Below are 27,270 nucleotides of genomic sequence, written 5' to 3'. Positions count from 1 at the left end.
GACTACACATGAATTGGAAAAGCAGTTATTACATAATCTTCATTTTTACAAAATAACAATCAGATACTAATTTAATACAGACTTAAAACAAAAATAAAAGCTGCCACCATATTTGCCAACAGGAGTTGCGCCAGTTTTGACAATAAACAGTTTTAAAAATAATATTAATCATTTAAGCCACTCAATCACATTTAAAAAACTCCCACAAAACAAAACCACGTTTCTGATTAGTTACATTTTCCATGAAGATTTATGCATGGATATCTGCCCAAACCAAAAGCCATTTTTGACTGTTTTAAAAAACAAACAGTTAGATGCAAGAAAAGCTCTTTAACTAGTATTTTAAGTAAACAATTAAGTGGTCTCAGGTAATCTCTATTAAAGTCAGATGAATGCAAGTAGCATTTGCAGGTTAATTTATTTAAGATGAATACCGTGGTTTTTAAAAACTGCATAGCATTTCTCTGAGGAATAAAAAACATCCCTTCTCCCTGACAACCTTTAGGTATTCTAGCTCAACTTCTGTTAACATCCTTGGAGGTAGGGCATATGTAACTCATGAAGCAATTTGGCCTCAAATACATAATTATGACTTTTTACAAAGCAAATTATTATGCTGCATCTTTAAACATTTGGTATCTTTTGTAAAAGGACCAGTGCCCCAATTCTCTACCAGTTTGTAACAATGGCAGTCTTCAACTAATGTAGAAAACCGTCAACCCCACTATACCCTTTGTGCAGTCTTGTTGTAGGATATGAAGCATAGCAGTACTGCTTTTGATTCACAAAAGAGTAGCATCATTGTAAACAGTTACAAAATAGTATTTTAACACAGGATATATGAAAGAATTTAGAAGATTACAATAAGTATAGTGAAAGGAAATCTCTTTAGTAGCTCACATTTTTAGGTGGAGCAATAAATACCAAGCAAATAATTTTTGTCCAAAACATTTTAATAAATCAATGTTTCGAAATTGTTAATTTGCAAATCCACTGACCTCTTGCTATCACACAGCAGCTTCTATCTTTTACATTATAATTACAGTTTGAGAAGTTTGTGCTGCTCTTAATTAAATCTATTAAATACAAAAGTAGCTGAATATAAGTGTTGTTGTATTCTGCCACCACTCTAGAATTTGGGTTTCCTTCCCCATCCCCAACATGAACAACCAAAATGAGGCTGATCTGTTTAAGAGAGAGGCAGTGTACTTATATAGGCTACAGGTGTAATTTCTAAACCCTCCTTTCTTGCATCAACAGTCTGTAGCTGTAAATAATGACAGGGCAAAATGATGGAAGTAGATGGTTAAGCCACCTGATCACACCCACAAACAACTAAATGTCAATATGCTCTCATTTGCAACTTTGATTATCTGAGGCACAAAAAGCGTGGATAAATTAAGGTGTATTTTTTTAAAAAGTCCCCACATACAAAATGGAGAGTAGTTTTACGCAGCAAGATAAAGAATATATTGCCCACATAAAATGACAGAAAATCTTCCCCTGCATCACACTTTCCAAGGCACAAATGGCAGTTGACAATTTCGCGTCAGCTGCTTAATTGCCTTTTGTGTTTTAGAAAATCTTCTCCATGGTCACCAAAGATTCAGGACAATGTCACAAGAAAGGTATTTTTCTTGTCTCAAGAGTAGTATATCACACAGCAAACGTGTCACTTTTTCATTAAAAACTTTTAATTTTCATTAAAAACTTCAAACTATGGTTTGAAGCACCTTACTCACTTCTGGCAATCCAACATCCATTTACATGGGAAGAAACATGAGCAGCAGCCAACCACAAAGTTGTTAAGTTTCTTATAAATCTCAGGGCTGGCTGCCAATTTAGGGCTGTATATGCCATTTTTACATTAGCATCTGCAGATTTTAGGAGGTAATAATCTTAAAGAGCTTCCAGTGTGTTAACAAGGACTTTTTTTTTAAAACTAACAATATTCTCTCTCTTTACAGACAGGGACATGTTTAATGAGTGGGACAGTAAACCTCAATCTTCTGGAAAGTGGAGATGGAAAGATGTATTGGATTATCCTCGCCATCTCCCTGAAAAGGCAGAATTTATTCTGCACAGCACATTTTTCTAGTACATAATCTAGTTTCAAATATGTCAAGAAAATTGGGCTTCCCCATTTCCCTTGGGAGACCATTCCAGAATTTAGTACATCTCATCGATGTATGGAATATTTTCGTGATCTCTTTTCCCGCTTAATTCATTACTCCTAGTTCAGTGGTTCTCAAACTTTTGTACTGGTGACCCCTTTCACATAGCAAGCCTCTGAGTGCGACCCCCCCAAATAAGTTAAAAACACTTTTATATATTTAACTCCATTATAAATGCTGGAGGCAAAGGGGGGTTTAGGGTAGAGGCCGACCCCAGTTTGAGAACCCCTGTCCTAGTTACATTCCCCTTCCTCCTGATATTTGCCCACTTCAGATTAATCTTCCCCTTTAAATGTTTAGCTAAGCTGTACACATTAGCTTTTTGTGTGTAAAGAATCAAGTCAGTCCCTTCTAGCCCTTTTATCAATTTGGTTCTCTTGTGTGTACTCCTACCCATTTGTCTTTGGGTAATGAAATGCCCTGAACTAACTACCATATCCGAGGAACAGTCCGAGTATTCCCTCTTGGCTCCACTATACAATACCCCCGTACACACAGCCTTACACTGGATCTTTTTGACTATTACAAATGCTATCCATGGTCACCTCTAGGTGTATCCCACCATTTTCATGACTTCTATATCCCACTGAATATCAATGTTGCAAGTTACCTTTTTTACAAAAACAAATTGGCTTACATTTTCCAAGTTAAATAATATGTTGCTGTTTCAAGCATCCCTTTCTAACACATGTAAGTCCCTTTGTATTAGTGCCTTGTCCTCAGTGGTGTTCATAATATCTCCTCCCAAATTAATGTAATACTTACATTTCATATATGTGCTGCCTGCTCCCTTCTTCCAGATCATTAAAGGAAGATTTTAATGAAAAGGGATCTAACTCTTAATCCTGAAGTAATACACTACACGTCTTTCTCAGCTTCAAAAACTGAGATTTCTCATTAATCTTTTATTTAGAGTCCTTCAGCTAGTTCTAAACCATGGGTCAGTACTCATACCCAAGCCAATTTGAATTATTTTGATTGTGAGACCATAAGATATTGTATCCAATGCATTATTAAAAATTAACATACAAGACATCCACCATATTCTCTTCAATTTTTTTTATTCTGTCAACAAAATAACCCAGAGACACAAGATAAGTCAGGTAATATCTTTTATTGGACCAACTTCTATTGTTGGAAAAGGACAAGCTTTCAAGCTTCACAGAGCTCTTCCTCAAATCTGCAGAAGGTAACCAGAGAGTGTTGCAGCTAAATATAAGGTGGGACAGATTGTTAAACACAAGGGGTGGTTAGGAGACCACTTAAAATGAAGTGGGCACTTAGCACCTCTGCAGTCATAGGGCAAAGGAGGGTGAGTAGGCAGCAGAATGTGTTAAAATTGTTGTAATGAGCCATAAAACCAATGTCTGTGTTAAATCCACAATTTTTAATGTCCAGCACAGTTAGGAATTTAAATTCCCAGGCTTGTCTGCAAATAAAATATAATCCAGTTTGTCTGACAAGATTTGCACTTAAATTTATGTAGCTAAATTTTCATGGTTCAGTTATCTTCTATAGGCCAGATTTTTACAAGAGTTCAGTTCTCATTTAGGTACCTAAAGGCAGAAGCCAGGTTGCTGAGCTTCTGGGAGCTCCCATTTCTCTCAGCGGGAGCTGAGAATTTTTGACGAGCCAGCTCTACGAGCCAGCCCTACATATTAAGGCTTTGTCTACACTGCCAATTGAACGACAAAACTTTTGCAGTTCACAGGTGCTTAACCCCCCGCCCCCAAAAGACAAAAGTTTTGCCATGGCAAGTGCCTGTGTGAATGCTCGCGTTGTCAGCAGGAGAACTCCGCTCATAGAGGGTGGAAGTATTTTGTCAGCAAAAGTGCCGACAAACAGAGTTTACACTGCCCGACTTTTAGCCGTATCGCTAAAAGCTGTGTAGTTTAGACAAAGCCTTAGTGATTTTTCCATCTTCTACTGTGTGTTCCATTATTTTATTAGGGATAAAAAGCCAGACTTGGTTATAATCATTGGGGCTATATCTGATACTAACACCATTAGGTACTATACTTTCTTTCATAAAAACAGTTTAATTTATTCTCTGAGACTTTCTATTATTGAAGAATTCTTTGAAGTCTTAGTTTTTAATGCAAGGGGTGTAATTTATTTTGTTGAGTGGCTTATGTTAAGATGACAAGCTGGATTGCTGTGGAGGGGTGGGACTGAAGGGGGGGGGAAGGGGTGTTTCATCTACCAAGCCAGTCTGCATATTCTCTTAAGTAACATTAAACAGTGCAATATTGGAGGACAAGCAATTTTAAGAGAGTCCTGTTTAATTTAAGACTTCATATAACAATAAAGACATGTGAGTTCTTTTCTTACCTTGGTACTCTTGGGTCATGCCATGTGCTTACACCGGTCTGAGTATGCAGGAAATAGACCTGACCTTGCTGAGTTGTCCTTTGCTCTGTTAATTGAGATAAAATAAATATAAGAACAACAAAAAAATAGACATGCATGAAAGGAAAAAGGAAAAGAAAAAAGTAATCCAGCTCATACTACAAGGTTATAGACAAACAACCCTGCTCAATAGACGAGATGCTCTAAAAATGTGGTTAAACAGATTTTTTACATGGAAGGGTTTCTAGGTACTGTCATTGGATTAACATGCAGAGAGCTAGGCTTCCTGACAGCAGGCTGAGCAGGTTGCATGTGGCGTCCAACTAAGAAATCCAAATCAGAGTCAATTAGCATAGTAGCAAGCCTTGAAAATTGGCAGTCTGACAGTTTTTAGATATTTGTTTTTGCTAGAGGCATGGAATGGTTTTTCTACAGTCTCAGAGTTTTGGGAAAATACTACAATTTGTAGATATGGATAGGAGAGCAGTATCTTTTCTTTGCAGTTCACAGGAGTCTATTATGAGACAAAGGTTTCAGTTTCTTCTGGAATTGTGTCTACATCTGGGATTACATAATAAAGCCTCAGCAATACTGGGCTTTTATTTCCTCTAAGGCAGTGCCTAAACTCTAGAATAGCACAACAAAGCTGCTGCCGCTTGTGGGAAGTAGAAGTTGTGTGTCAGGAAGAAAGCTTTCTCCTGCCCTCAAACAGTAGCTACACTGCGTGCCTTATAGCAGCACAGCCGTAATGGCACAGCCGTGTCGCTAAAAGCTGCGTGGTGCAGACAAAGCCTAAGCGTAGTGTTATACCAGCAACTGAACAATGTGGAAACATGTCTGAAAAGAGTCTTTGTAGCAGCCTTCCAGAACTACCAAATGTGGTAAAGTTTCTCAAGTAGTCTAAAACAAAAGTGTTCCAATATTCCCCTACTTGTACACTAGAAAGATGAAGTCTGGATACAATATTTGACAAGAATGCAGCCTTTAAAAAAAAAAAAGCATAAATTCAAAGCAGCTACTAAATATTCCATGTTTTACTTTAAAATGTTCCACTTCCCTAAAGAGTCAATTCAGATGTCCTTGACCTAGATATCTAGGTAATTAACAAGTTATTATCCATGACATAGGTATGTCTCTACTACCAGCTGGTAGTGTCCTATAAAAGCCTCTAGATAATGAGGAATACCACATCAAATGCAAAAACTTCCACTAAAAAGATTAGACATTTAATGAGATCACAGCATTATCTCTGTGTTTAACTGTTTTTATAGGTATTATGAGAGATGGAGTCAACTTGGCCAGCTACACTTACAATGGTGTGAGTATCTGCTCTAGCCACATGGGTAAGGGCTTGTTCAGTTGTGCCAGAAGTCTACCAATTTTAAAAACTGAAACTTCATGAAGTGCAATTAAACCTATTGTAGCTAAAAGCACTTGATTTTAGGAAATGTTGAGGCACAAGATTTTTTTTAGCAGATGACAGAACAAGGAGTAATGGTCTCAAGTTGCAGTGAGGGAAGATTTAGGTTGGATATTAGGAAAAACTTTTTCAGGATGAGGGTGGTGAAACACTGGAATGCGTTACCTAGGGAGGTAGTGGAATCTCCTTCCCTAGAAGTTTTTAAGGTCAGGCTTGACAAAGCCCTGGCTGGGATGATTTAGTCGGGGATCGGTCCTGCTTTGAGCAGGGGGTTGGACTAGATGACCTCCTGAGGTCCCTTCCAACCCTGATATTCTATGATTCTATGATTCTAAGATCACATTACCATGCAGACGTTAACTACTTATGTCATCCACTATAGCTTACTTGACAAAATATGTGACGTGATCAAAGTGTAACAACACCACTCCACTCTTACACAGTGAAAACAAGGAGGAGTCCTTGTGGCACCTTAGAGACTAACAAATTTATTTGAGCATAAGCTTTCATGGGCTAGAACCCACTTCATCGGATGCATGGAGTGGAAAATACAGGAGCAGGTATAAATACATGAAAAGATGTGAGTTGCCTTACCAAGCGTGAAGTCAGTCTAACGAGACAATTCAATTAACAGTGGATCTCAAAGTGCTTTGCGTTAAAGCACTTTGAGATCCACTATCCCCATTTTACAGATGGGGAAACTGAGGCACAGACTTGCCCAAGGTCACCCAGCACTCCAGTGGCAGAGCCAGGAATAGAACATAAGAACGGCCATACTGGGTCAGACCAAAGGTCCATCTAGCCCCGTATCCTGTCTTCCGACAGTGGCCAATGCCAGGTGCCCCAGAGGGAAAGAACAGAACAGGTAAATCACCAATTGATCCATTCCTTGTCACCCATTCCCAGCATCTGGCAAACAAAGGCTAGGGACACCATCCCCATAAATGCCAACTACGTGGGAAAAATCACCGGCAGCCAAGCAGCCAAGCTCCCCCCACCCCCATCCCCTCCTCCTCCTTCGAGTGCGCTGCATTCCTGCTCCTCCCCCTCGCAGCACTTCCCACCCACGGCCTAACAGCTGTTTGGTGGCGCTTAGGACTTTCCTCAAGGGAGGGGGTGGAGTGGGGACGTGGCGCGCTCAGGGAAGGAGACGGTAAGGAGGCGGGGCAGGGACTTGGACTTGGGTGAAGGGGGGGTGGGGCGAGGGTGGTGGAGGGTCAGGGCCGGGGGGGGCAGGGGGCAGAGGGGAAGTTGGAGTCTATGACCATCCCTGCCCATCCTGGCTAATAACCATTGATGGACCTATCCTCCATGAACTTATCTAGTTTTTTTTTTTTTTTAACCCTGCTATAGTCTTGGCCTTCACAACATCCTCAGAACCCAGATCTTCTGAGTCCCGGCCCAATACTCTATCCACCAGGTTGAACTGCTTTAGGATGTACTAGTGATGGCCTCCTTTTTAAATACTATGGAAACAAAGTAGGTGAACCTCTGTAAATTGTGGGGGGAAAGCCATATGATTTTTAACAAGTTCCATGATTTTCCAGCCTCTTTCTAATCAATCTTATTGTAATGTACGTTTCTACTGGCACCAGGCTTCCTCCTTTCTAGTTCTTAACTTGCAATTTATCATCCATCATCTACACACTAACGAAATATAAGGGAGGGCTTTCAAAAATGCTGGTATATGGCTTGTTCCAACTCCCACTGCAGTTAGAGTTTTGCCCACATACTGAGCTCTGTGCTGCAAGATTAAAAACTGCAAGAGTTTCTCCCTCCCCTCTTAAGGCACAAATAAACCTTCCCACTTTAATTTAGGTATAGAAGGTAAGAGAATCGAATTATGCTTTTAAATTTAAATTAGTCTTGATAAAGAGCTTATAAAATGTATCAAAGTCCTTTCTTTAACTTAACCACAAATCATACCTAAGTTTGCCCATTTGACCATTGAACATGTATGCTCAATTGCAGATTAATACACGTGGTACATGTCCAATCATTTAAGTGCATGCTTGTAAGAATCTACTATGGAAACAAATACATATTCTGGGAATAGCAAAAATCTTAAAGAAAAATTCAATAGCTCCAAATTCAGTTACCATTTTTGTCTGTCCTTCACTAATGGTTTCCATTTGGCACATTTCTTCACCTAATTGTGAAACAGTGCAGGGAAGTATTTATTTCCCATTTATAGAAATGTCACTAAATTGTCCAGAGAACAAACACAGGAACAATGGAATGAGAAAATGTGCTCCATCCTCCCTCACAGAATGTTTGACTGCTTTACAATAAGCCTATCATCTGAAGTCCAATCTTAAATTTAAGACTTTGTGCAGACCCCAGACAGATCAGCATTTTAAACCAGTTATCAAAGAAAGAGGATCAAAAAAAGTTACAAAGAGCAGGGGAAGAGGGAACCCCATTTACCTAATTTCTTAAAGGACTGGAATAATGTCACGCTATTTTTTAACTCACATACCGTATCCCTCAGGCAGGTCAGGAGGAGTATGTAAATGTGTTCTGCTCATGTAATTCCTGTGCCTTTGAGACCTGACTCTTCTCTCTGCCAGTCTGGGATCTGATGACTGTCCACATGTCGCACCATTTGTTCCTGTAATTGGGGTGTTCTCATCCACAAAGCAGCTCAGAGGTCTGCCTGGACTAGAATATTCAGATGCTGGTCTGTCGAGAGGTAATGAGATAAGGTTACTGCCTTTTGTAACCAAGGAAATTATTCTCTCCAACCACATCTATCCTTTATGAAACAACATTTACATACAATAGATGAAAGCATCAGTCACTAAAAGTGCAGGAAATAGTCACTCATGTTTAAGTCTTCATTTCATAAAACAGGTGAGAAATGTTCAGGTATCCGCTGTGTCAAAGACTGCTTTGATAAGGCAGCAAACTATTCTTTTGTATGTAGACTTTGCTAAGCTAGTCATACATTTGTCCAGTATCCTCTACATGGGTTACATCTGAAGATCATTTGAAAACATTAGTTAGTGCAGAATGTAGCAATCCACTAGCTTAGCAGCGCTTCTTGCTGGAAGCACATTATGCCTGTGCTCTGTGATAAGCAATGGCTGTCAATTAGCTTCCAGATACAACTCAGGGTGTTCATTTTAGCTCAAATTATTATGGGTTCTGCCTACCTTAAAGACTGCTGCTCTCTGCTGCGGCAGCAGGCTAGGTCATGTGAAGCACTTGATTTAGCACCTCGCCACACACTTTAAAAAAAAAAAGGGGGGGGGGGAACGGGGGCTGGCGGTACGGTACTTTTAGTGACGGGCCTGAAGCTCTGGAACTTTCACCCTTGGTCAGACATTACTTGAGCATTTCCATAATGCCTAGGAGCCCTTGTCATAAACCAGGACCCCCACTGCAATAGGCACTGTTCAGACACCGAACAAAAAGACAGTCCATGTCCCAAGGGGCTTACAATCTAATTATAAGACAAGAGACAACACATGGATAGATACACACAAGTAAACAATAAGACAATATTAGTCAGAACGATAGGCAGCAGTCCCCGAACATTAACAGCCTAACTATTATCAAGTATTTTGTAGGCATCATGGCAAAAGATTTTTCAGGTGGGATTTGAAGGTGGATAATGAGATAAAAAATGTTGATGTTAATGGGGTGCTCCTCCCAAGTGCATGGGTAACACAAGTGTATATTTGAAAATAAGTGGGCAATGGAGGTTGAAATCATGGGCTGATCGGAGGTGAGCACTGACAGCTTGATAGCAAATGAATGATGACAGGTAGGGTGAGCATTGACTATGATGGGCCTTAAAAGTAACTACAAGCAGCTTATGTTTGATACAATAGAGAAGGGGGAGCCAGTGAAGGGATTCAAAGAGAAGGGCGACATGATAAAAGCAACAAGCTAGGAAAATGATCTTTGCAGCAGCATTCTGAACAGATATGAGTGGGGCAAGATTGCATTTGTCAAGGCCAGAAAGAAGGATATTGCAGTAAGAGAGACGCAAGATGACGAGGGCTTGTATGAAAGTCTTAGCTGTGTGAATGGATAGAAAAGGCCATAACTTACTGACGTTATGCAGAACAACAATCAGCAAGATTTAGACATAGCATGGATGTGAGGATCTAGACAGAGATCTGAGTCGCAGAGGGTGCCTGGTTACAAGCCCAGGGAGTGACAGGCAGGATGCTGGTGTTGTCTACCGTGATCGAGAAAGGAGGTGGCAGGGAGGACTTTGGGGGTGGGGGAAATTAGGAGCTCTGTTTTAGCCATGTTTAGCTTGAGCTGGCAGCTCGACATCCACAAGGTGATGTCAGAGACACAGGCCAAGATTTTAGTTTGGAGAGAAGGAGACAGTTCCAGAGTAGAGAGGTAGATCTGGGAGTCATCAGCATAGAGATGAAGGTTGAGTTTGTGTTTGTGGATGAGATTACCCAGAGACAAAAAAAGTGTAAAGCGAGAAGACGATGACCTCCGAACCACCACAGAAAGTTGGAGGGAGGATTAGAAGGATCCTCCAAAAGGACATGCTGAAGGAGTAATTAGAGAGAAAGGAGAATGAGAAGAGGTCAGAGTCAAAGAAACCAAAGCAGTACAGATTTCAAGAAAAGCATGGTAAACTGTGTCAAAGGTGGCTGACAAGTCAAGGAGGATGGAGTGGTGGTTCTGACCTTTAGCTAAGAAGAGGACATTAAAGACTTTGTCGAGAGTGGTTTCAGCTGAATGCAAGGGATAGAAGACAGAACGGAAAGGGTCTAGAATAGAATTGGAGGAGAGGAACTCCAGGCAAAAATTGTAAACAGCATGTTCAATGAGCTTAGAGATGAAAGGGAGAAGGAAGACAGGGTGGTAGCTGGAGAGGCAAAGTGAGGCCAAGGATATATATATTTTTTTTAAGATGGGAGAGATGTTTGTCGGGGGCGGGGGGGGGGGGGGGGGGGAGGGAAGAGCCAGAGGATAAGGAGAAGAGCACGACAGAAGTGGATGCAAAAGAGATCAGGAGATGGGGTGGGGTCACTGGGGTAAGTGGAGGGATTAGAGCATATGGAACTTCAGGGTATCCTACAAGACTTGTCTGTCCGTCCCCCCATTATGTTTTGAGAAGGGTGTCAGATGAGGATAGTGTAAATGGGACAAGTGAGGTAGAAATTGTTGGTCCTGATTGTTTGGGTTGGTGAAGAAGAGTTATAAACATTATGGGTTCATACAATGATTCTTCACAGAACCTCCAATAAAAAGAAAAGGAGTTGTGGCACCTTAGAGACTAACAAATTTATTTGAGCATAAAGCTTTCGTGAGCTACAGCTCACTTCATCGGATGCAGGTGCCACAAGTACTCCTTTTCTTTTTGCGAATACAGACTAACACGGCTGCTACTCCAGAACCTCCAATGTGTCAAATGGGGATCCATATAGGCACAACAGTCTACCCACACATTCCACAGTCCAAAACTAGGGACACATTTGTGTGTCTAGACCTCAGGATAGACATTTTTATATAATCAAGAAAATATAAATTCCTAAATAAAATTATTAAATAGCCAGTACTTTCAATTGAGAAATGCAGGCATATAGTAGAACTGAAAGTTTAACAGTGCAGGTCATTTGTCCACCTATTCCTTATGCACAATGAATTTTCCAAAGGATAAGGGCTATTGAGGAAGGAAGAGAAGACACAGAGGGTCTGCAAAAAGCTCCAGAATAAAATGCACAGAGACTATTTACGGCTTAGATAATAGCAGAAGTCCACTTGGTTTGAGGAAATGAAGGTTGACAGATTTGACTGCTATTGTAAGTGGAGCTGATTATACTGATTTCAAAAACTGGTTACATATTTGTAACAATCAGCTTAAGAGTTCTGACCCATATAGTTATAGCATATCTGCAGACATTTGTCAACCTGTCAGAATCCCTTTTTCATAAAGCCCACTGTGTAAAGACTGGCATTCTTCGGGTTCCACAGTGATGAAATCCACCAAAAAATCAGTGATATGAAGACCAGTACAGAGAAATCTAACTGGAATGATTCCTGTGATTAAGCAGGAGAGGGGAGAATATATCCCATCTGGGGCCTGATTTTCAGGGATTGCTGAGCACATACGCTTGAGCCCAATGGGAGCTGTGGGTGCTCAGTACTTTCAATCAGCAGGTGAACTCCACTGTAGGCATGGCTTATAATTTCTTACCGTGTTGGTCGTTCCCACTGAGTTGTCCGTGTAATGTGATTTAAATACTGGATCCTTCCAGAGGCAGTTCTCCGCTCCTCCCAACTAGAATTCGGACATTGAGAGATAAGGCAATGAGTGATATTTCCAGGAAACCAGGCCACAAAAACGTTTCTAACACAACAGCCAACTCAGGAACACATCATCTATTATCAATCATAGTAGCTGAACAGTGAAAGCTCAACTCTCAGAATTAATAAAATGTTTTCTTCTTGAAGCCAGACAAATCATTAACAATGTTGTGCCTTCACATTCAGTAACTATTCAAATTGAAATTAACTTCAAATACTCCAAAAGTTTCCTAATAAAAGTATTTCATGTTTGATAATACACTCAGTTTTTTATTATTTGGCAACTGCTTCCAATAAACTCTGTTGTTTCAATAAATATAAATAAATAAATATGGTGGATTAACATAATTTATCTATACTTATTAAAAATGAAACATCCTGTAAACAGACTTATCTCATGTAAACTAATAAACATTAGGAGTAATGTCATAGCTAAAAAGCTTGTTGCAAGATATTTTCTCTTCACCTTTTCCTCTGAAATATATAAATTCCTTAAAATTCTGTTCAACCACTGCTAACGATTTAGGCATCTGTTACAAATGCTGGGCAGCAAGTTAATGTGAAGCACCAGAAGTTCTCTGGTGCAATCAACTTATCTTTTTGTGATAACAAAAATGCAATCATGCACAGTATCTTTTTTGCACCAATTTCCTTTGATAAAAATTACTACTGTAAAAGCTGTGTTATCCGTAAAGCTCCATAAACCGGCATTTCTAATCTTCATAGAAAGTCCGGTTTATAGTCTGGTTGGTGCTGGATCGGCAGGCTCCCTACCTAGCTCTGCGTGGCTCCCTGGAAGCGATGACCTGTTCCTGCTGCTTCTAGGGGGAGGCGTGGCTAGAGGGCTCTGTGCGCTGCCTCCACCCACAGGTGCCGTCCCCGCAGCTCCCATGGCAGAGCGGGGGCAGTGTACAGAGCTGCCTAGCAGCGCCTTCACCTAGGGACAGGTCGTCGCTTGCAGGGAGCCACTAGAGGTGAGCGCCTCCTGGATCCAGCACCCTGAAACTTCCTGCCCCGAGCCCCTTCCCAGAACCCTAACTCCTCTCCCAGAACCCATGCCCCGCACCCCATCCCGTGCCGTGCCCCAACTCCACACTCCCTCCCATGGCTCAACCCCCAGCTCTGCACCTCCACCCCCTTCTTAGTTAACCGGAATTTTTCACTTACAGGCACTCCCCCATTTCCCCAACATGTCGGATAAAAAAGCTTTTACTGTATTTGTCCTTAAGTTACAGGACTTTTCTATTTTATTTTTCCATTAAAAATTCTCTCTTAAAGGTTTAGACTAGCTCTGCATTTATACAATTAACTAAGAAATATTTAGAAGGGAAATATTTAACAGCGACTTACATACCTTTTTAGAATTTTCTTAAAACTTCTTCAGACTCTGAAGCAACACTACAATGTGGTTTATCACTTAGAAGCGATAACCGATTTTTCAATGAAAATTGAAACTATCTCCTGTCTCTCCCTGCCAAGACTCACATTCAGAATTCTGTCTTTCCTCTGCTATGCTGATGCTAGCTGAAGCACCTAAAACAGAACACTTTTCTGAACTCCCCAAACTGCTTTAGGTATTGATCTCATCAGTTTTCATAAAGGAAAAAATATCCTGAATCCAGCCTTTGGCAGGTAAGTACAGCAAGAACTTAGTCTCCACGACCTTGAATAATACTGTTTTCTTGATTTACAAGCGAGAAGAAGAGAGACCCATTTTTACAATACTGTATCCTCTCTACAGCTCTGTAGAAGACATTTTGGGCATGCTCTCACATTACACAGGGTACAAAATTAGGGCACTGGGTCCGCTTAGATTATCTTGTGGCTGAAGCAGGGATGTTCAAGAATGTTAGTTATCACTTAGATTTACATTATATTCATGTAAGTCAATTATCTGTTCTAGAATTCTTAAACCAGCTGTGGGTTCTTGAGTATATACTTTCATTCATTCACTGATAACATGCTCTCCTCCTGCCCTCCAAATGGGCAAACAGATCGACAATGCTCAAACTATTAGGGCAGGTCTACACTACGGCAGTGATCGACGCTCTGCAATCAATCCACCGGCGGCACTCATTAGCAATCATGCTGAGTAAGGCTATGTCTACACTACCACGGTAAGTCGACCTATGCTATGCAACTCCAGCCACGTGAATAACATAGCTGGAGTTGACGTACCTTAGATCAAGTTACTGCGGGGTCTACGCTGCGGGGGGGCGGGGGATCAACGGGAGAAACTCTCCCGATGACTTACCTTACTCTTCTCGTCAGGGGTAGAGCATAGGGATCAACTGGAAAGCAATTTGCAGTCGATTTGGCCGGTCTTTACTAGACCTGCTGAATCCACCACTGGTGGATCAAACTCAGAGCATCGAGCCTGGCTGTACTGTAGACATAACTGTAGAAGGTACTGACTTAGGCTAAGTCAGTAACTGGTACGTCTCTAGCTTCTAAATTAAAACTTCTATAGGTTTACAAATATTTAAAAAACAAATTTGTCTATTTTTACTTTACTTTTTAACCTTTAAAGTGATGAAACATCAAAGTGAGCATAGGTGTTAGCTTACCCATCTGGTAAATCATTGTCAAATAAACGACTGCAATCCACAACTTGTCCTCCTGTGCCTATTCGGTCTCTGGATTGAAGACTTACTATTAAAATATTAAAAGGCAATTATTAAAGATACTGCAACAGAATCCAAATCACAATTACGTTTGGAAGGGAATGGTACAACTTAGAGGAGGGCTAAGTTAAACTGTTTTCTGAATTTTATCTTCCTCCCCAAATAGCTAATAAAGGTTAAGCAGAGACAATATGTGGTTCCATACAGCTAAATCTCTGCATGCTGCTTTGAAAAACCCATCTTTTAAGAATAAAAGTGTAATTCAAAGTGGGAAGAAAAGATAAATCTGAAATTGTAATTAATTTTTATCTTCCCTAGGCAAAGCTTAAAATTGTACAACTGGTCTAGTGACAACAGGGTGGCTGATCCCAGGCAGAATGACTAGGATAGCAAGTGGAATGGTGCAATGCCAGTGTCAGACTTCAACTAGAAACTGAAAAGGAACACTTCTAATGGAAAGCAGCAACCAAGATTGGGCCTGTTAAGTGGTCTGAAAATGCAATTTTCACAAACGTTTAATTTTTTCCTAGTAACCATGAATGAGGGTGAAAATTCAACACAAAAAAGGAAACACACAAAACAGGCAAAGTTTAAATGCTATGAGCACTATACCTTTTGATTATTAGGGATCTACGTAAACTAACATTCAGGTATCAGTGATATACAACTTAAATATGTTTAAATCTACTTCAAAAGCATTTATCAGAACAGTAGTCTTATTACTCAAAGTAAAAAATTTATAAACGAACTAAAACTGTATTACATGCTACAGTCTTAAACATTTTAAAACATTGTTTTTATGCCAGAAGCTTTTTCACTGAAGTTATGAAATCACAGGTTTTGTGGACAATTTTTGTTCCTGACATTGCAATGTGTAAAAATATCTGAACACTCAGGTTGCATTTTGTTGTTGTTAAAGAGGTGAGTCAAGCATGAAACCAAATACATGATTGTTTTCTGTTGGCTGTGTGACATGAATACACCTTTTCATCTCAGGACACCTGCATTCAAATCTTGTTCACAAATGAAGCAAAAATAAGTTTAATGGCCTCAATCTAGACCCAAATGGACATTTGCCCATATCATGAAACCACAAGACAATTTAACATTATTGGCAACCTCTGAGAAGGAGAGGCCCAGTTCTGAACCAAACGGTGTGTTGAAGTTCAGGATTTTGGGACACTAGCTGAACTACACAAGAAGTCTTGCAGTATCTGTGTGCATTAACCTCATTTCTAGCCACTATTAATGCCTAACTTTTTCTGAGTGTGGTCTTTATTAGAGAGAAATATAGACAGCCTTTAATTTCTTTAGAGAGCAAGGAAATGCTTGATTTACTCTATTCTGCAACAACCTCACACATTACAAGTTCATGTTGTTGCATGTAGGCAAGCAATACACACAGACAAAAACGAAACTAAACAATTACCTCCTCTTTGCCTATGTAAGGACCAAAATTAGTGGACGGCTTTATTTTGTAATGAGTAACGACTCATTTTTCTGCACCGCCACATCAGAAATAAAATCGTGGCACAGAAGAGAGCTGCAAGATTAAGGCACAGTTCGGGTGCCCTTTGTATCCACTACCCAAAAGCATCACCCTTCTTTTACCCTCTTTAAAAGGTAACCCCAGGCAAGATTCCCCCTGTTCTCTGCCCTCAGTTATACGGCATTCACCAGGGAGTCCCTAGATTTTTATCCATAAGGCATACATCAAGGTGTCCCTCTTTTCCTAGACTATCAATTGCTGAAGACACCAATTATATTGAAATAGAATAATTTAACTTTCAATTTTACCCCATCCTTTAATTCAGGCTATTTCACCCCTGTTACAAAGCTAATCCCACTTCCAACTCATTTTAACTACAATTTATTTTGATTCAAAAAATCTCTCTACTCTTTAACTATCGTACCAGAAGTACCTAGTTTTACCTGGACCCATTCACCCAGTAACAAAATTGTATTAGTGAAGAAAAATTTAAGGAGATTAACAACGAAATTTCAACAGAAACAAGGTAGTAGCCTCTGGAATCTTGCAGAGTATCCGTCAAGTTAAAGGCAGCACTGACTGAACTTTAAAAATGCCTTGTGTCTTAACAGCTCGAAACAACATACAGATACTGTTCTTACAGGGGGAAGTAGCAATGGCTCCAATGTAACACACTTTATAACTTCACAAGCTGTAGATTTCTCAGGGAAGAGATGAACGCTACTTTCAAGCAGGTTTCAGTCGGTAGCTATGGATACTCCACCAGCACCAAGGGAGTTGCTACAAGGATCTATTTTATCATCATTACTGTTTAGCCTGAACCTCCATGGAAAACTGATATGTCAGCATGGACTGAAGCATTAATAATGTGTTAATGATACCGACATATCTCTCACCATTGATCCTATTACATCACCTCTGTCTTGATGTTATCTTACTACCTCACAAAGACTGCAGACCGGAGGCAAAACAGCTGATTAAAATTTAGCTAAGATAAAGCAGTGGTGTCAATGGACAGAGTATTTTGAGGAGGGTAACAAACATCCGGAAACCCTCACTTGCTGCCTGGCTGCTTTGTCTATTGGTAGAGATCCCTGGCAGGGTGGATCAGGTACACGACTTGGAGGTTTTATAACCAGGAGCTGAACATGGAGACCCAAATCTTTTTTCCCCATCTCTGAAATATTCAGAGACTACAGCTCCCCCACAAAAATACAGACCCCATCACAGTGATCCACAGTGTGGTGACTTCCAGGCTGAACTATTGCAATGTGCTCTACTCAGGGCTGCCTTTTAAACTTCCTATGAATGAAATTCAGAATGCAGCAAAAGAAGAACATTTACTTAAATGTGTGGCTGCTTATTTTCCAATGAGTCTGCTTCAGGGAGTTATTTATAGTGTTTAAAACCTTAAATAATTCAGGAAAAAAAGTACCTGAATCACACAGCACAGCAGCTGAGACTGAAGCGAGACCATTTTAAAAAAAGCCATCAAAATAAAAGATATATTAGGGAAGTTATCCCAAAGAAGAACTCACTCCAGTTATAGCAAAACTCCTTGTCAGGCATCTATTCTTAGGCAAAACCTAGAGAAAATATGTCTTGCATGGTGCCGTGAAGCAAGGTCAGCAATTTCAGCTTTGTTGGGTTTTCAGGGGAAGTTAGCCCCAGAGTTCATCTGTCATGTCCTTCACAGCAAAGTTCAAGGCAGTTTTCTCTTAATGTGTTTTATACAACTTTTGTACTAGTATTATTGTAGCCTGGTTTGCCTCAGTTCAGCACTACTTTGCTTTCTTGGGCCTTGTTATTTTTCTCTATAACTCTGTGCATGAGCTTGACTGTGCGCGCGCGCGCACACACACACTTTGTTATTCAGGAGCCATTGCCAAAGGCCTCTGGCAATCAAATTTAAAAGCATTATTATTGTTACTCTAGTCCAGAAAACACCAATCTAGAAGCTGATAGTACAATTCAAGACAAAGTTCCAATTGAATTAAAAAAAAAAGTCCACACTTACCTACTATCTGTCCTCTAACTGTATCATTGTCATTTGGCCCAAGTTTGCATAGATCCAACCTCTGATCTATAAAATCAGGAAATATCTAGTGTTAACTATATAATATTTTGCTGTTTTTAAGGAGCATTGTGAATTACCATAAAAACAAGATCTGGGCTACCTTAAAATTGCTAGAATTCAGAAAGGGGAAAAAACAAAATTCTTAAGACAGCACATTTAATTTTCATGCTTCTAAAATTGAAAGTAAAACTTACTAAAGTTAAAAAAAACACTTAATTCCTTTTTTAAATTTTAAACTGTTCTCTGACCCACTTCAAAGTTCTTTCCTCCTCACAATTCTTACTTTCCTCCTGCTGTCTCATTTAACACAGGAGATTGTGCTGTCAGACTGGACTGGTCACGTGGTATTAAAAACTAACTTGGTTGCTCCCTACATGGGGTTAACAACCACCACCATAACTCACTGTCCCCATGGCATCTGATATTAGTACAAGTGAGACGTTAACACAGACACAGCTAATCTGGATCATCAATCAAATGAGCATGTAGTCCACACTAAACAGCAAGAAATCCAAGCAATTAAGCAAAATGCAATGTGTTGAACCACTGAGACAACTACAAGCAGCTTGAAATTAGAGATTCAGTTGCTTCTTCATCTTCAAGAATCCAATTTTTTGAAGGGAGACTAGAATACTTCCTGGGAAAAAAAGTCTGACTGGCCCAGCCAGGTAAGTACAACTTTTTCAATCAAGAGTGGTTTGTCAACCTTTGTTCAGTGGCAGGCATGCCTTATGATTGATCAACTACTGTTCTCTTACCAGTTTCAATGGCGTCCGTGTTAATTAGCATAATGAGAAAAAGGCATCTTACAACTTTTATTAACACACTCTTAAAACGGTAAATCTGCACTATTGTAAAAGTTTGCTGTAAACTTTTAACATTTAGGCACACGCGACACAGGTAGAAATTGAAGTTGCAGTAATTCTAAACTACAGAACTCTAATTTCAAATTACAGCTACCCTTCATGCACCTTTTTTAAGTACAATTTATTAAAACAAAAACAAGTTAAACACTTGGAATCCAAACAGTACAATTCTGAAAAGAGTTATATCTTTGAAGGCAATAAAGGCAGTGACTGGAATTCGTCTTCCTTTACAGCTCTGATATAGGAAGTTTAATTTGGGCAATTAGCACCAGAAGCACCAAACTATGCAACAACAAAGTTAAGAAAGGGACACTTGCGATTCTAAGACCTAGAAGCTGAACTACCTTTTGAGTGGTCTCATCTGAAACAAGTTATCTTAAAGATTCTAACTATGTAATTTCATCCACCTCTAACAAACTTTTGTTGCACTGGGACATAGAAAAAGCTTGTCAACTTTCAATGCAAAGATACCACTAATGTACATAAATAGCGGAGAGAGAACATGGCATAAAGTGAGTAATGCTGGTACGAGGACTATTTTTCCTCTCTGTTTTTCATTACAACAGGGAATGGTTAGAATATCAAATTATATGTTTGCAATACATGAGGTTAAACCTTCCAAATAAGGATATGTTGACTATTGGTTAAATAAAGCCAACAACTCTAATAGCATCCCAGTATAAGTTTGTGCAAATATGAAAGTAAGATATGTGACAAGACAGAGAGGGTTATATTTCTGATAATTGCTCAGTCATAAGGCATACCAAGTTTAGGACTGGACCAGTTTTCATTCATGAAATTGCTGAAGTCCAAGGAGGTCATAAAGTCAATAGGCTTAGGCTGTGGCTACACTGCAGCCTATGTCAGCATAACGCATGTCGCTCAGGCGTGTGTGTGTGTGTGTCGGGGGGGAACAAAAAAAACAAAAAACCTACCCCCCACAGCGACCTAAGTTACATTGACGTAAGTGTTCATGTGCACAGCTTCTCCTACCAATATAGCTTCTGCTGCACAGGGAGGTGGTTTTATTATGCCGATGGGAGAGAGCTCTCCCGTCGGCATAGAGTGTCTTCACCAGATGTGCTGAAGTGGCGCAGCTATAATGGTACAGCTATGCCACTACAGTGCTGTATGTATAGACATTGCCTTAGTCATGGGTTTTTCAGCCGGCCAGCCAATTGCAATATTGTTTCCTAGGTAAGGAAAATATGCTGAACTTAAGGCAGTGGTTCTCAGCCTTCTGTTTCCAGACTACATATTACAACAGAAAGTTTCAAAACTCCCTCCACTCTAGACACAAAAGGGCAGGAGAGGGAGTTTTGAAACTTTCTGTTGTAATATGTAGTCTGGAAACAGAAGGCTGAGAACCACTGCCTTAAGTTCAGCATATTTTCCTTACCTAGGAAACAATATTGCAATTGGCTGGCCGGCTGAAAATACAGGACTTTAAAAAGGGCAAAACAAAAACAAAACATTCACATATACACAAAGCTGTCACTTAATTTTTTTTAAAACTCTTTGCAAAAGTGCTCTAAAACAGAGACAAAATATTAGCACTTAGTCTACTTACAACCAGTGTCTTTAAGGCGGTTGATTGCATTTGAAAGAAGTCTCACACAACCCAGAAAACCAGCTCCTTGTTTTTTATGGATTTTCTTGTGGTTCCATACACTGATCGTTATTGAATCTGACTTCCCAATATATCTGAAAAGGGCAAAAATAAATAGCATTACAAAGTTACACATTGATAAAATAGCGAGAGTCTTAAGAAATCTAAATGGGTGTAATTTAAGCGACATGGAGGCCCAGAAGGAGGTGGTAAATTGCACTGGTTTAGACTTGCCTCTGACCCAGTATCTCTTACAAAAGACTGCACAATACTTTGGTTCAGACCTGCTGGATCCCTTGCAGTGTGAAATACATGGCATCTACAGAGCTACAAAAACACTTTGCTGTGTACTTTGCAAAATCCAGATGAATATTTCTCAAATTTTAGAAAATCTGAACACTGAAAAGGTTTGTTGTTGGTTGGTCAGTTGGTTGTTTTTAATTCACTTCTAAGAAGCATTTTATTTGCAAACCAATTTTTACAGGAAGCAATTTCAAAAGAACCTTTCCAAGTATTTTGGATATATCAAGCTATTGCCAATCCCCTCTGGCTAGACAGTGACAATATGTCAAAGTGAGAAAGACTGGTATCTAATTGTTTAGTTATTTCTATCATGGGCAATATAAACTTAAGAATTATGGTCCAGATCCTGAGAGGTGTTCCATTCCAAGTTCACAGATTCTGGCTTTGTTTAGATTATTACCAACTTATTTTGAACAAAAAGAAAACAATCAATTCAGCCATCTAGATACTACCACCACTTGCTAAATACACCCTCCCACATTCATTCTAGTTTGTATTATCTTCTTATCTAAAAAGAGTTCTTAATGCAGTAGGTCATAAAGTTTAAATGATACTGTCAAGGCTGGCAGACCAAAAATTGGACCTACCTGTTGGGATTTAAATTGCAGCTGTACTCAAGTAAGTGTTCATGTAACGCTTTTCCCCTGCTTCTTTCTTGTATGCAGGCCTTCAGAGCAGGATTCTTGGAGATTTCACTTTACTGCCTGCATACAAGAACAGAGCAGAGCAGGGAAGAGCGTTACTGTAGTTGCATACCTGTGAGTATGGGTGGGGAGGGCGGGGGGGTTGTTGGGAGAAAAAAAAAAAAAACAAAAAACAGGAAAACTTTTTATTTATTCATTCGAAGTGAAGTTGTCAGCAGACCACCAAATGTAACTCTGAAGGGAGGTCAGATTTTTGGCCTATCAACCTTGACAATGCCAACTTAAGAACTGTATTGGAGGCAGAAAAGCACAGGAGAAATACAGAAGGGAAGACCAGAATTCACTTGCACAATATTAATTGTAATAGTTTACAAAAATAAGTATATAAAATATAGTGTATTCTTAAAATAGATTCCTGTGAGAACTAGTTATAAGCACTGAAGAATAAAAAAATTGAGCCTTTTATTTTCCAGTATTTCCTTGTTGCTTTTAAGAAGGACAAAAAAAAGTCAAATAAAATTTCAAACCTATCTTGAAAATTCAATAAGTAAAAATACATATTTCAATACTTTTCATGAGTTTTTATGGCTCAGAAGTAACTAATAAGTCCTCCATAGAAGGCAGGTAAGAGCTTCACTACTACTTACCAATTTAGCTTCTGAATTTTGCACCAGAAAAATCCAGTCCCAGTATCTTGTAAGGGGAGGAAACAATTCAACTTATACTTACTAAAGAAAGATGTTTTTTCCTCCTTTGGAAAAAACGCTTCCTATAAACTCTAGTGGACCTTGTTGGAAAAAATGCTTCATCTCTTTTATTATGTAAATTGAGGCAGAGAAAAATTATAGTGGTATTTAAGGACTGAGCTGACATTTTCAGTCCATTGTTGGGACAGTAGTTACATTTGTTTCACATCAACTTGCAATAAAAAAAATCAAACATAAAACCCTAGCTAGGAATTTTGTTTATTTAAAAAAAAGTTTAAAATCTTAAAACAAAGAAGTTAAACTCTGCTTCTTCACATAACAAATCAATTTCTCTCTCTTCTCCCATAATGTTCCAGTGTATCCAAATCCTGAGAGTTTCCTCATTTCCCGTCCCCCCACACCCATCCTCAATATCTACATCATGGCCTCCAATACTTGCAATGGAGACCATATGAAAGATACTAGTGAAGAGGAAAGCTCAAGAGATATAGTTCAGATAAGCAAGATACCCAGAAGTTAGCAATCTTAACCCTTCTATATCTCAAGTCTGCAAACTAGGATTTTGCACAAGAATAGGGTTTTATGAAATATTCTGGAAACAGGCTATTTTCAGTATTTCAATACTTCCACCTCTAAACAAAATTAGGTAAATTAGAGCTTAAATTAAATTAAATTTTTTGTAACCTCAAAAAGGTTCAAGTCAAGTTTTAGACAAAGGGTTAGCTCTTATTTTAGATGAATTATTTCACCAAGGTCAATAGGTAGTATTTCCTTCAGAGCCGATCCATTTTGCACCATCATCATCCAGAAGGGTTGCTGTCAAGTGAATTGCCTACTATCATGATGTTAGGGCAAAGCACACTTTCTTTGCAGAACTGGGAGAGGAAAGCAGGAAGAAAAGGGTGCGGTGGGGGGGAAATCTTTCCTTCCTGAAAAAGCACCTCTGATCAGACCAGATGTGTTGTCTCCAGAAAAGCAAAGAAAATGTAGCACAGAACTGGAAGCCAGGAAATCCCAATTTCTAATCCCTGCTCTGACAGACTCCTTTTGTTGCTTTGGACAAGTCACTCACTTTCCCTCAGTATTCCCATTTATTAAAAAAACTGATAATACTTCATAGCGGTGGTGCTAGGTTTAGATAATGTTTATATGCTTTGAACATATAAAGCTCAGTAAAAGTACCAAATATGATTTTTCAGGTACTGGGAAAAGCATGAGCAATAAGGAAAACACAAAAAGATGGAAAATAAGGGAGAAAAGGGAACACGACTAGGACAAGCATGGCATTTTATTGACATTTAACTACATCCAAAAAGCATCTCTTTGGCAATTTCTTTTTGGAAGGGCTCCCAGATTTTCCCCCTACACACACCCAGCTAGATTAAGGAATTTAATCATTTATGAAATTCAACTGCTTCCTCTCACATTAAAATCTGAATTAAGGAGCACATATAGCAAAAAGTACTACTGGTCCTCACAGTACTGCAAAAGCCTTGGGGGGGGGGGGGGGGGGGGAGTCTTATACAGGACAGAAACTACACGTGTATTGGGCTGAATCAGACTTAAGGAATGTGGGTTCCCTTAAAATTTGCAACCTAATTCAAATACAGTTTCACAAATACACAACAGATTCCTCTCACTATACACTCAGATGCAGTATCATTAAAACGCCTGTAAGTGTTAATTTGTTATGCAAAAGGTCCTAAACTTGGCATTCAGCAGACACATCGTAGCCAAGAGACAATGTTATTGGACATCAGACTATTACAATTATAAAAAAACCCTCTTTAAGTAACTAAATATTTTATAGTAGAAAATTAAAATAATGCTGTATTTAATTACGTCAGTTCTAAAAATTCTACATATTTGCACCTTCCTCTGGTTGATTTCCACAGAAGACACTAAGTGCGCATTTTGTCATTGAGATACCATCTGTTATCCTTGGCGTGCATACTATTTCCTGTAACAGCACAAGTGTCATAAGTCACAGACTAGCGTTCCCATGCAATGGTGTGTTGTTAGGGTAAACATTATGATGCCTTTACAATCTACTGTATTATTATTTTCAGAAGAGGTCGGAAAGGCAAATAATCTCATAGATCGCAGGGATTAATCATCATCCTTTTTGGCAGTGGGCTACTTACTATTCTTACTATGACATTTTTCTAGACTTTCTGCAAAGGAAAATATTACTGTATTTTAACATCTGCTTGGGTTGCAGCGCTAAGAACCGGTATTAGTTATATCAAAGTAAGAATTCAGAATATATTTAAATCACATTCAGATTAATATATTCTACAGAGTCAAAATCGTTTAATCAATTCAAGGCTCCTTAAGAGGACAATCATGTGGACAGCATTCTGGGGTTTAAGATACTTAAACTGCCAAGCTAGACAACTTGGAGCTGAGAATATGTACATTTGAAAACGCTGTCAGGAGAGTACACAGAGCTCTGATTTTTTATTATTTTTAATGTAAATAATTTTAACAGAAAATAGGTTTCTTAAATCACATCTAGTATTACAGATTAATAGAGCAAGGGAGCAAAGAAAAAAGTTGGGTTTAAATGAGGATAAAGGAGAATAGAGTAACTGAATGAAGAGAGAAGGGAGAGACAAGACTTTTTTTTTTAAAATGACTGTTGACCGAGATTCAGTGTGAGGTCAGACCTTAAGTACCAAGAGTGCTTTTGAATCTTACACCCTTTAAAGAGCCAACCTCTAAAGGAGGATCCAGGAAGAATAATCATCTCTACAGGATCATACCCTAAAAGACATATTTATTAAGAGTAACGTTACCTATGAATGCAAACTCATTTTTCTTGGATTTCAGGTCCCTCAGATGAGAGAGGCACAAACATGCCATCTCTTAAGAATTCATTACATAATAAAGGCATGGAGATAACTCTTTCAGAGATCATGAAAGTATATGCTAGTTACAGAGGAAAGACCTGCTTCTGTCTGAGGAGTTATTTATTGCTAACCTGAACAAGTCTGTTTTGATTTATTCAGACACATAAGATTCTGAAAGTGATGGATTAAAAACTAGGGCTGTCAATCGCAGTTAACTCACGCGATTAACTCAAAAAAAATTAATCACAATTAAAAAAATTAATCTTGATTAACTGCAGTTTTAATCACACTGTTAAACAATTGGTATTCTACTGAAATGTATTAACTATTTTTGGATGATTTTCTACATTTTCAAATATATTGATTTAAATTACAATACTGAATATAAAGTGTACACTGCTCACTTTATTATTTTTATTACAAATATGGGCACTGTAAAAATGTTAAACAAAAAAAATGTATTTTTCAATTCACCTCATAAAAGCACCATAATGCATCTCTTCATCGCGACAGTGCAACTTACAAATTTAGATTTTTTTTTTTGGTTACATACCTTCCAAAACAAACCAGCGTAAAACTTTAGAGCCTACAAGTCCCCTCAGTCCTACTTCTTATTCAGCCTATTGCAAAGACAAACAAGTTTGTTTACACTTAGGGGAGATAATGCTGCCAGCATCTTATTTACAATGTCACCTGAAAGTGAGAACAGGTGTTCGCATGGCACTTCTGTAGCCAGCATTGCAAGGTATTTACATTTATATGCCCCTTCATGCTTCAGCTACTATTCCAGAGGACATGCTTCCATGCTGATGACGCTCGTTAAAAAAAAGTGTTAATTACATTTTGACTGAACTCTTCGAAGGAGAATAGAATGTCTCCTGCTCTGTTTTACCCACATCTGCCATGTATTTCATATTATAGCAGTCTCAGATGATGACCCACCACATATTGTTCGTTATGTAAATGTCTGTTCTCACTTTCAGGTGACATTGTAAACAAGAAGTGGGCAGCATTATCTCCTGCAAATGTAAACAAACTTGTTTGTCTGAGTGACTGGCTGAACAAGAAGTAGGACTGAGTGGATTGTAGGCTCTAAAGTCTTACATTGTTTTATTTTTGAATGCAGTTATTTTTTGTACGTAATTCTACATTTGTAAGTTCAACTTTCATGATAAAGTGATTGCATTACAGTACTTGTCTGAGGTGAACTGAAAAATACTATTTGTTCTATTTTTACAGCACAAATATTTGTAATAAAAAATATGAAGTGAGCACTGTACACTTTGTATTCTGTGCTGTAATTGAAATCATATATTTGAAGATGTAGAAAACATCCAAAATATGAAATAAATGGTATTCTATTATTGTTTAACAATGTGATTAATTGCATGATTAATTTTTTTAATCGCTTGACAGCCCTAATAAAAACCTTTTTGGAAAGTTAAGATTAATCTGCATTTAATGTGCAATTGAATTTAAATGCGATAACTTAAGGATGCCTCAAATTTGCCCAATTGAGCATGGTAATTTGCCAGAAACTCAAGATCTCTACTATTTTGCACAAAATGGTACCAACTGCACCTGTTACATTTAGTATAGGGATCTGGACTGTGGAGTCTATGGGTCCCAGCAGATCCATATTGTACGATAAAACAAAAAGTTGTAAGTTCTCTTCTTCTTATAAATATCAGAGTGGGGGAGAAGGTGGGAAAAAATTGCTAAAGATTTATATTGCTATTTTCACTCCCATTTCCCCAGTGAGATACTGAGAACCCTCCACAAAATATGAAGCATTAAATGCTTTTAATAATCTGCTCCTATCAACTGTTCACTCCCATAGGCCGCTACAACTGCAGCTCTACTCTCAGTGC

General features: G+C 38.9%; 1 protein-coding gene across 4 annotated transcripts in view; it reads right to left on the bottom strand.

The window, feature by feature from the left end:
• Positions 1 to 27,270, bottom strand: part of SMURF2 (SMAD specific E3 ubiquitin protein ligase 2) — a 97,294-nt gene that overhangs the window by 27,231 nt on the left and 42,793 nt on the right. For all 4 annotated transcript variants that reach the window (XM_037914078.2, XM_037914079.2, XM_037914080.2 and 1 more), the window contains 6 exons: positions 20,855 to 20,988; positions 18,359 to 18,424; positions 14,796 to 14,880; positions 12,119 to 12,202; positions 8,423 to 8,625; positions 4,506 to 4,590 (listed from right to left, as the gene is read on the bottom strand). In XM_037914078.2, coding sequence (XP_037770006.1) covers positions 4,506 to 4,590; positions 8,423 to 8,625; positions 12,119 to 12,202; positions 14,796 to 14,880; positions 18,359 to 18,424; positions 20,855 to 20,988 — 657 coding nt within the window. The remainder of the gene's footprint in view (positions 1 to 4,505; positions 4,591 to 8,422; positions 8,626 to 12,118; positions 12,203 to 14,795; positions 14,881 to 18,358; positions 18,425 to 20,854; positions 20,989 to 27,270) is intronic.

This window comes from Chelonia mydas, chromosome 14 (genome assembly GCF_015237465.2).
Source record: "Chelonia mydas isolate rCheMyd1 chromosome 14, rCheMyd1.pri.v2, whole genome shotgun sequence".
In the NCBI taxonomy this organism is placed as follows: domain Eukaryota; kingdom Metazoa; phylum Chordata; order Testudines; family Cheloniidae; genus Chelonia; species Chelonia mydas.
Note: the sequence above shows the minus strand (reverse complement) of the source record. Positions and strands in the feature narration are given on the sequence as shown.